The 11656-nt window shown below is 38.3% G+C and overlaps 1 protein-coding gene across 1 annotated transcript; it reads right to left on the bottom strand.

Moving 5' to 3' along the window:
* Positions 1-1903: 1903 nt before the first annotated feature.
* Positions 1904-10979, bottom strand: LOC113539887 (lipoamide acyltransferase component of branched-chain alpha-keto acid dehydrogenase complex, mitochondrial). The gene is made up of 12 exons (XM_026935987.3): positions 10940-10979; positions 10658-10728; positions 9363-9486; positions 9095-9170; positions 8494-8675; positions 8251-8375; positions 7789-8014; positions 7431-7597; positions 5322-5399; positions 5041-5232; positions 2827-2898; positions 1904-2261 (listed from the first exon to the last, which is right to left on the bottom strand). Exons 2-12 carry the CDS (start codon positions 10706-10708, stop codon positions 2094-2096), a joined length of 1461 nt encoding a protein of 486 aa, XP_026791788.3. The 5' UTR covers positions 10709-10728; positions 10940-10979; the 3' UTR covers positions 1904-2093.
* Positions 10980-11656: the final 677 nt, after the last annotated feature.

Here is an 11656-nt window from a genome sequence, read left to right as displayed (position 1 = left end):
ACGGATCTACACTTCGAAAAAAATCTAACGGAAATATTCGACCATCCATGTATCTTTGGGATACGCTAATTCTAATCTTGAATACTATTTAGGACGGATAGAAGGCGAATTGAGACGCAGGGATAGTGTCTATGAAATGATTGACATTAGGACAAGCATTCCGGACCGGAAAGCTCAGTTTTCCGAACAGGTTTTCTCAGCCACTTAATAAACTTTTGCTAAGGCCATGGCTTAAGCCATAGTTTTTATCATGTTCTACAGCATCCAGGTTATTTGTGCAAGTAAGGAAATAATAATTTCAAAAATGACTCATTGCACCTTTAATGTTTGCAATGTTTCTTTTGATAACTCTTTTTTTTTTTTTTTTTTTTTATTATTATTATTATTTCCATGAGTAATCCCAGTTGTATTACATGGTCTGCTCTCCCACAGACAGTACAATAGCGTGTTTTCACAGTGCATCAGTGCCACTCCGCCTCCGTAAGTGTTTTCAGATGAAGTAACAGTCTGTGTTTCTGACAGAAGCTCATTGTGAGGATGAAGAGCACTCTGAGAGGAGACACACAACAGCACCGTCTCCTGCTCTTCACATGGCTGACTGTCAGCCTTTAGCCTTAACCTTTCTCTAACAGCAGCTTTACAGTCTCCACACACACACACACACACACACACACACACACACACACACACACCTAGTCCACTTCCCCTCACAAGAGTCCACAGGACCTGTTCATTACCTCACACAGGCTGTTCACCAAACGCTATTTTGAAGTGATTTGATAAGTGTTTAACGTTGGAGACTTATAGCTAGGTCACTTCCAAAGCTAGCTAATTAGCATAAAATTGTGACTGCATACACTGTACAAAATAAACAGATTGAAATACAAAGTGATAATGGCTTTCTAATGATCTAGCTGGCTATTCTATTGACCTAGCTACTTGAGTAATATTAGCTTGCTAATTAGCAAAATAACAATGTGGCTAAGTGATCTAGCTACAGTAATATTGCCTTGTCAATTTGCAAGCTAAACGACTTGCTAACTAATTATTAAAATTACAATAAAAATAACAATAATATTTTAATAATATATTTATTTTTATTGTAAAAAAAAATGTAGCTATGTTGAGAGTGGCTCCTTAATTTGCCTGGTAGCCTCCTAACTAGTTAGCAAGCCATTTGGTTACAGGTGCTCTAGCAAAATAAAACGCCAATAGTGACATTTACATGCTAATTAGTGAGGTAGCTGAGTGTTAATTAACTAGCTAGTAGAGCTAGCTACAGAGTGATATTAGCTTGCTAGTTAGTCAGATAACTGAGTGGTAATTACCTAGCTAATTGTTCTGGATACAGTGATGGTGTATTATTATTTATTGAGTAATTTGTTAGCCATTTCATTGTAGCTAGCTAAACAGTGATATTAGCGTGATAGTTAGCAGGACAACTGTGTGGTTATTGACTGAGTAGCCTAGCTACAATTATATATTTTTTTTCCTTTTTTTTTTTTTTTTTTTAAGAGGCTTCAGAAAATATGATGTCATTTCCAGTAAGGGAACATAGTGAGCATCGATACTCCCTGCGGTGCATTGTGGGATTTTTTTTAGAGAGCAAACGTTCCAGTGCACCAAAAGAATTTTGCGATTTATCCACCATTTTGAAAATGAAATTTTGTCACAACTCGTAGAGTTAAAATGGCTGCAACGCAATGAGAGAGCTGAGAGATGGAACGTCCTTTAAACTGGCGCTGGAGGTGAAACCAAGTGGACAAGACGAGGGGAAGTCGACAAGGGTGAGTTCAAAACGGGATTGGACCTCAGCTTTAATTTTCAAGTCTAAAAGTAAAAGTAAGGGAAAATGCATAGTAATGTAGCAAAAAAAATAAATAAATAAAGCATAGAAAAGGCTCTAGAGGATCAGAAATCAAACTTATCTATGACACAACAACTGTAATTTTATTAAAATATGCACACATACTTCCAAGTTCAATCAAAGGTTAAAGATCAAGATTGTCACTTTTTTTTGTGAGTAACTGTTAGAAGGCACAGTGTAGTGATGAAACGCCAGTTTTTTAAGGACCCCACAGAGTGAACGTGTCTCATTTGAGGTCTAGCAGCATGGAGGCGGGTCGTTCCAGGTACGAGCGCCACAGGTTGGAGAAGCGGGACATGGTGGCACCATCGATGATGCGATGATCAGCCGACCAGCTCACGCTCATCACATGGGCTTTGACCAGCTCGCCACCGGCGTCAAACCTCGGCAGGATCTGAAATGGAAAGGGGGAAATAAGAAATGGCCGAGAGAACGAATGAGGGAAGAGCAGAGGGGGGGAAAAGGAGAAAATATAAAAATAGGCAGAGAAAAGGCGGAGGAAGAGAAAGAGGAACAACGTCAAAACACGTTTAAAAAAAAAAAAAAAAAAAAAAAAGGTGGAAATATTTTCTTTAGGAAACACAGATGCTGGCTTTTATTTTATTTTAATTGTATTTATTTTATATTAATTTAAGTTGAATTTTTTTGGAGGCAGCATTATAGCTGGCAGCTTCTATTTTAATTTTAATTATTTATAATAATTGCTGAAGTATTTATTCATTTATTTAAAGTCTTCCTGTGTATTTTTTTATGTAAATGCAAACTTGCTTTTCATCTGAATGTTATTTTATTATTAATTATAAATTGATATTATATTATTTATTTATTTACTTACTTACATTTAGATGGAATGAAAAAATAATTATAATTCATTGATTTAACGCTGTGATAAATTAATATAGCGGTGGCTATATTCTCCGTTCCTTTTTATTAAAACGTGATGAAACACGGAAGCTCACCTGGATCTTTCCCAACGCTCCGATGGCCACCTCCGGAGGCACGATCACCGGCTTGGTGTAGGTCCCTCCGATCTGAAAAATCACAAACACAATTAAACAACAGACACCAGATCACTCTGTCCTAAATCATCACTAATCACTGAACACTAATCACTAATCGCACTGCTCGGGAACGATCTGCGTTTAGGACCCGAGCCTGTACTGTATGTTGAAAGTAAATTGATCCCTTATATAATCTAAATAATTAAAGATATTATGGATGACGAGGACACACTGACGTTCCTCTGTGCTCACCTGATGCAACATTTTAAACTGATTTACATTTTATACCTGCATTTGTCTCGTGCGAGTCAAAACGTCAGCACCCTTTTCTGGTTTCTGATACTTTTTGTGTTAAAAAATCGTCGCAACACGTTTATAATTTTTTTTATACGGATTCATCAAAATAATTTTTTTCCCCACAATTTTTTTTTTTTTTTTTTTTTTTGGGTACTCATCGATACCAATCCTGATATGAATAACCTACTACTAGTATCAATCAATCATTTAACATTATAGCTAGCTTTCTTTATATCATGGAACATTATAGCTAGCTTTCTTTATATCATGGAACATTATAGCTAGCTTTCTTTATGTATTGCTGTTTTTTATGAGTGGAAGGTTACCACACTTGTTCTTATATATTGTGTCTGAGTTGATTTTAATTGAATTCATTAGCTAGCTATATTAGTTACCTTGTATCGAGAAAACAGATACAAGTTTATCGAGTTTAGTTTCACTTTGGAAAATCACTTACGTACAGCTCTGAGTCAAGTTGTGTTTTTGTTTTCACTGTCAAGAACAACATACTGGCCAAGAGTGTTTATCTGCACTCGCCTAGCGTTGCTTGTAGACATTTTTTCTAAGTTTTATCAGGTTACTTGGATTGTAGAAAAATGCTGTAGTTTCTCCTCTTGATATTTTCACAGAGCGCAGGTTGCAGTGTGCTTTGCTTTGGTTGCCATCATCAATCCTTAATCAGAAAACACTAGGCTTATGTCTCACAGTATGACTTGCTATCAGAGCATTTTTCAAGAGTATGAAATAAAAGAGCATGGTATCGAATACATCCTTACGTCTCTATTAAATATTTTTGATCACATAATTGAGCTTTTTTTTTTTTTTTCTCTGTAACCAGGCCACAGATGATCTGATACACTGTGAGATTACAATCTCAGTCATGACTGATCCTTTCCTCACGGCTGAATCAGGCAGCGCTGACTCAGCTCTCTGCGAGCTTTTCAAGGTCATCTAAACCCAGTGTGCGTCTTATCACAAAAGCTCCCTGGCCGGCTGAGCTCAACATGGCAGCTGAACACACTCCGGTTTCCTTTTTGGCCATTAAGAATGATCCAGATTGTTTGCTGAGATTAATCGAATACAGATTTTATGCATGCGTGCGTGTTAAAACAAATAAGACCAGATCACCGTGAGGTACATTTGACTCATCAGACTACAAAACTCAACGTTTTCAGGATGTAGCGCCATCTTTTGGCTAGTAACCGATTTACCTGATTAAAGGGCCAAATTACTGTCTTTGTGCTATAAACCAGTGCACAAATTATTTTAAAAATTAATCAAGGAAGATGATTTAAACTTTATGTTTGTTCTAAAATAGTAATAATGTTAAAAGTATATTTTTGGTAGTTTTTTAAAATTTATATTTCTTCTTTTTTTTTTCTTTTTCGTCAAATAAATCTACTTCAATTAAAGGGTAGATTTCGCTCATATTTTCAGTGTGATTTTACGCTAATTAGCTGTAAAAACATTTTTTTCCAAGGGTGCCAATAATTCTGGAGCAGACTGTAAAACATGTACCTTAAAATATGCTTCAATTTTTTTTTAAATGTTATGTTACTTTTTAAAGAGGAAAAAACCATAGATTATTATTATGATTATTATTATTCATAATAATTAATTATTATTGAAAATTATTGTAAGTAATTAATATTATTAATAATAATAATTTTAAAGGTGATATTTGGGTTGTAAGGTCACATGGTAAATTCATCCCAGATCTATTTAGGACTTGATTTATACTAATTACCGCCTTGATTTTTAATAATGTTTCAATTTCTGAGATTGCAATCTCATTTACTTGTCTAATCAAATTGGAAGCTTTTCTCTAACCCCAGACCCACTGGAACTCCTCTGTTCGAGCGCCTGTAAGCTCACCGTGCCGATGTTGGAGAGGGTGAACGTGCCCCCCGTCAGGTCGGCCGTGCCCAGCTGCCCACCCGAGCCCAGCGCCTGCAGTCGGTTCAGCTCAGCTGCGATTTCAAACACACTCAGAGCTTGCACGTCTTTCACCTTGGGCACCAGCAGACCCTGCACAGTGTCCATGGCAAGACCGATGTTATGGGATGCCTGCAAACAAGGACAGAAAACTTGAGATGGAATTCATTCAAAGAAATTGTATTTTTGTGGCAGAAGACTCTGGAGTTATCTGAGCTCACCTTGTACGTGATGTTCTGACAGTCTTCATCGACTGAGGCGTTGAGGATGGGGAACTGCAGCAGGCTGAGAGACGCAGCCTAAAAACAGCAGAGCGTAATATCGTTAACTTGAACAAATCTCAAGATCTCTCAGCAAACTGATTCACTGAATCAGATATGTTCACATGGATACAGGATACATTTATGCTATCCATCAATCAATCCATCAATTCATCCATCCACCTATTCACACACCCATCTACCAATCCATCAATACACCCTTTCTACCGACCCATCTATCTGTCCACTTTCCTATCCATCCATTCACAAATCAAAGTGCCCAACTACCGATTCATCCACCTATCCATCCATCCACCATTCCATCCACCAATCCATCCATCCATTCACCATTCCATCCATCCATCCACCATTCCATCCACCAATCCATCCATCCATCCATCCATCCACCATTCCATCCATCTATCCACCAATCCATCCATCCATCCACCATTCCATCCATCCATCCACCATTCCATCCATTCATCCATTCATCCATCTATCCACCAATCCATCCATCCATCCACCAATCCATCCATCCATCCACCATTCCATCCATTCATCCATCTATCCACCAATCCATCCATCCATCCATCCACCATTCCATCCATCCATCCACCAATCCATCCATCCATCCATCCAGTCACCATTCCATCCATCTATCCACCAATCCATCCATCCAGTCACCCATGAATCTTCCAAGCTACCAGTCCTTCCATCTACCTGTCCAATAGGGGTGTAACAGTTCAAATCCAAAGAAAGAATACTCTGTTATTTGGAAACAAACACTTTAACAGGTTTCCTTAACTTAAAAAAATGTTTTTTCACCATATAAACATCTGTACTTCAAAGTACCTGCATTATTATGCTACCTGCATCAACATAATGTGCATTTCAAACTCTGTATATGACAATTTGTGCAGCTCAGAACACTGGGTCACTCTATTCTATTCTAAACTACTATCTTCATGTTCTTCTGCGAGAAGATAAGTTTGTTAACATTGTTGCAAGGCGAGATCTGCTTGCAGTAACAATGTCTCCTGCAGTAGAGAAAACTCTCTCACTTGGCACTGATGTTCCTGAGACACATAGGTACTGTTTTGCAAGTTTGGCAACATGAGGATCCTTGCTCTGATTCGTCTTCGACCATGCATGTGGATCATGCTATCTTCTGCCTTGTATAACACGACCTCCTCTTGTATAATCTTGCTAAAAGTCTTTGCATTCTCAGCTGTTGTAAAAAAGCTGCCCTAATAGCTCTGGGGATTGGATTCTGGGGGCTTCTGATGTCTCTGATGATCCCACTGTAAATGTAAAAGCTGCATCCAGACAAGACACAGATTTAAACCTTGGATCAAGGGATGAGGCTTTGTGGAGATTCTCCTGAAGTTTAGGATCTGTGTATCTGGTTACCGAGAACTGTTAAACCCCTACTATCCAACTATCCATACACCTACCAGTCCATCCATCAACCAATCATCCATCAGTCATGATATGGCACCCCTGGAGCAGATCCATCCATCTTTTCATTCATCCATCTACCCATCATCTTAGAATCCATTCATCCACCAATATATCCACCTACCTACCTACCTATCCATCTACCCATTCACCAGTCTGTCCACCTATGCACTCATATATCCATCAATCTATCAATCCCCCATCCATCCACTTATGCGTCTAATATCTACTAATCCACACATCAAGCCCCCATGTACTTCTCCATCTACCTAACCACTCATTCACCTACCATCCTTCTACCAGTCCAATTATCTAATTATCTATCTCATATTTTCAGTATGATTGTATGCATATCTACCATCAATCTATCCATCCATTCATCCACCAATACATCCATCTACCTATCCATCCATCCATCCATCCATCCATTCACTAGTCTATCCATCCAATCATACTGTCCATAATTTACCAACCAATTTATCCAACCATCTCCCAATGCACCAATCCATCCATCTATCCATATACAAATTTATCCATCCATTCCCATGTATTTGAGGTTTTAGTCAGAAACAGTAGCTAGACTGAAAAAGACACTCATGCACTCAGTCATACCTTAATGAAGAATGGCATGTAGCTAAGTTTGACTCCCTGAGATTCAGCCAGACCTTTCAGTTCTGAGCGTAATCGCACCAGCTCAGTGAGGTCCACCTCATCACAGTAACCGAAGTGAGGGATCTTCAAGGCAGCCGTCATTGTCTTCACCATGGCCTTCTGAAAACCTGTGGATATAAAGACACAGGCACTGTTAGACAGACTAACTCTGAGTGCCAGTATCACCTTAAACACACTGCTGTGTTCCTCATATGACTTAAAAACACACATCAAAGGACATGATGAGGTGATGGCAATAAGGGGATTAGCCAACATCTTGGTAACTGAAGGGGTCAATTGCTAAAGCAGGTGAGGTCACCATTGAGTGGCTCTGTCCTGTCCTTCCCAGTAAAGACGGGTCGGGGGACGGTGGGTGTAGGACTCGGGGCTGGTTTCTCGGCCTTGGCAGGAGCAGCTGGCACCGACGGCACCTTCACGTCATCGTAAGGAAGGATAGCACCCGTCTGCTTGGCCAAGAAGTTGAGGATGTCCTCCTTTAGGATACGACTGTCCCTCCCTGTCCCCACCACCTCACTCAGCTTAACCTGACAAACAAGTTAACAAGCAAGTAAAAACTGAAGCAACATTCTGAATAGCTTTTCTTTTAGATTGTTTCAAAGTCTTTGGGGTACAGATGATACACCGGCTGTCAAAAAACCTGTGTTAGGAGTGTTAACAGGAAGTGGCTCCTAACGTTGAATCATCTGCAGTAACAAATATTTTTATATGACATATTTATACTCCTTCATCTTTCTCTACCTCTAAGTCAGTTTATACCTACATTGTTCTCCATGGCAAGACGTCGCACTGCAGGTGTAGCCAGAGTTTTATGTCCTTTAATCTCTTGGTGTGTGTGTTCATGAGACACTGCAGGTGTCTCAACAACGTCCTCCTCATGACCGCCATCTGGAGGACGCAAAAGGAAGCGTCACCCACTGAGCAACACTGAGGTAATGTCATTGAGGCACTGCATTCTGGGACTGATCTGAAATATTGGCATTTCATTACTGTCCAAACTACGTACCTTGTGGCCCGTCTGTCTCAATGTCTACGAGAGGCGATCCGACAAAGGCGACTGCGTCCACGTCGTAGTGAAGCTTCCTTATGATTCCATCATATCGGCTAGTAATAGTGACGGAGGCTTTGTCGCTTTGCACCTCACAGATGCTGTCAAACTGGGAAACCTTATCACCCTCCTTCACATACCTTAGTATAAAGACAGCATTGAAATCAGCTGGTGGGCAAAAAAAAATGGTTTAAGCAGTGAAACTGAAGTTCAGTCGTAACCTAACAGGAGCATAAATTGCCACCAGGTTCTATCTTATAGACTATTAACACTGTATTCACTTCAGTGAAGTAGCAAAAAGACATTTCCAGTGGAAGCTGGCGATACAGAGATCTACAGAGACAGGATGAGAAGTGCCCACAGGTAGGATGAGTCATGGAAAAAAGTTAACCATATGTAAATAAATGAAGTGATGTGGTGAGTGATGGAGCAATAAGCCCAACAAAAAGTATTCATTCATCTACTACATGTACAAAGACAAAGGAGAAATCATCATGTATAACAGATTTCGATTATAATATACATCTGGGTTGATGGTTTTAATCATGCAGATACACACCACTCTTTGACCGTCACCTCCATGATACCCTCGCCGATGTCCGACAACTTGAACTGAAGAACTTGTCCAGAAGCCACTAAAAGTAGGAGATATAAAATGAAGCATATGCAAGCAACAGAGTGCAGTGAGTCAGCTATCTCCACAACAGCATTCCTTCTCAGCTTAGCTCTTCTAGACTCAATTTGAATTCATTTACAGGAGTAGAAAGTACTACTTATTTATTATTATTATTATTATTTTTTAAAGATAATCCAGGTAAAGCTAGTACCACTGCTTTGTCTGAATCCTCTCCATTGCTGTGAGCTGAAAGCTGAAGGGTGATGGAGGACATGATCAGGTCCAGATGTCCAGAGCCTGGGACACGGTCTGCAGCGGCGGGACGACAACTGGGGCTTCGACAGAGAGACAGATAGATACATAATGTTCCTTGTGTCATATATCAGTGCTTATTATTCTTAACTTTTTCTCATAATGTTCATTTTTGCACACTAAAATGGAATTAACACCTAAACGTGAAGTACGTGTACGCCGTTTTATTTAACAGCGACCCGAGCTACTGAATAAAAACTAGTTCTCGTCTGTCTTCCCAGCCACTGTCCTATTAGAGACATTGATTCTAGCCAACTAGATTCCGCGCCAGAGCGAAATGCAAATCACACCAGTGGGGGGAAAATAAAAAGTGAAATGCAATACACACAGGGTATTGCTTTTAATTAATAACATGCAGAAAACGTTACATACTGAAAAGCAACACTGCATGCTTAACTGCATTGCTCTTACATCATTTCTTTAAAGAAGGACAATGGATTTGTGTCAGAAAGGTTATTCCTATAAATTGCACTGCATTTTACTTTCATCAGTGGGTTGCACTCCTGCCACACTGAAATGCAATCACTGCACTAAGGGGGGCGTGGCTGTAATTGGAGAAGGGGAGTTTATTATTGGCTCACTGTTTGTTCATTCTTACTTTATGGTTTCCAAATAATTTTAAACTACTCTTACAGCTTTCCAGATTAACCCTGTAGCAGACATTCAACTTTAATAAGATGCTTTATCACTATTTTATTAGTTTTTTCCTCACAAATTTGACATTTCACTTCATTTTCTGTCAGACAGTTTTGTTAGTATTTTCTCACTTTGTCTCATATGTGCCAAAACCATTTGAGCAGAATCAATTTGATCCGAATCCATATTTTACTGTATCGATTCGACTCCTTTTCTGAATCGACTCCCTATTCGACTCCCTGGTATTTTTCTTAGAAGAAGCAACATACCAAAATGTTATGCATGCAGAGAGTGTACACTACTCATGTGCATGTATTACATCTGTTACTACACAGCAAAATCCGAGCTAGTAGTTATTTAATGACCAAAACCTCTCAGAAAATGAATCTGAGTCGTTCATATGAACTGTTAACCCATGTTGCAAACTACTGTCACGGGGAAAGGGGCGATCTGTGTACATGCAGTTATTTCGACAGTTTTAACTGAAGTTTCGAGCAAAGTGTTATATGCATAACGATTCTGGAAAACTATGCACAACATGTGTTGAACTAATTTTACCAGATGTCTCAGGGTCCTGAAGCAGCGCCGCATTGTCGTCACCGCCGCCATCTTAGAGTTCCACTAAGATGCTATAAGAAGAAGCAAGAAATCCCACTCATCATTAAAGACACCCTTTAAATTAATCTACGTTCATTTAAATTAGTTTAGAATAATAATAATAATAATAATAATAATAATAATAATAATAAATCTATTTTTGAAGCATGAAATCATTCAATTATTTGCAGTAAACAAAACTAGCAATTTATTTATATATTTTAAAAAAAAGGAGTCGTTTACGTGAAACCCGGAAACTATATGTAAGTGAACCATCTTGGAATAATAAAAGTTCTGTGGTATCCACGGTCTACGCTGACGACACGTCCACGCCTCCTCAGATCAGCCAATCAGATTGCTTATTTTATCTTGCGCTTAAAAAGGCGGAAGTGCCAAATTCGTTATTTTTCTTGTATAGTAAAAGCAAACTACTGAGCAGATGTGAGAAAATAAATAATTATAATATAATATTCGATCATTTAAAAACATTTTATACGTATTTGTTGTTTGCATTTTATCGTAATGTGTCTTGCGCCACCCTGTGGTCAAAAATAAAACTGCGTGAGGGTTTTTTTTTTTTGTCATAGGGATTGAGTATTTAAATACAAAAAACTCTTATTACCCAAAAAATATATATTTAAAAAGTAAAAAAATTGCAACAACAACAACAATAATAATAGTAATAAATCATATATAAGGTTTAAAACATCAATTTATAAAAGGTATAAAATAACTAGAATCCACATCCTAGAAATGTGGGTCGTAAACTTTTCTTTCTTTTTTTTTTCAACAGTTAATTAAGGTTTTTATTTTTTATTAATTTATTTTTTTTATTTCACATAACATACAAAAGCAACTTTTTTTGTTCAAAAAAATAAATACATAAAATAAATACAAAAAGAAAATAATCTGAAAATGACTCTCATGTAAAAGGTTCAAGGGGGTTGAATTAAAAAAGAA

Source organism: Pangasianodon hypophthalmus, chromosome 4, assembly GCF_027358585.1.
Source record: "Pangasianodon hypophthalmus isolate fPanHyp1 chromosome 4, fPanHyp1.pri, whole genome shotgun sequence".
Taxonomy (NCBI): Eukaryota; Metazoa; Chordata; class Actinopteri; order Siluriformes; family Pangasiidae; genus Pangasianodon; species Pangasianodon hypophthalmus.
This window is presented reverse-complemented; position numbering and strand designations above follow the sequence as displayed.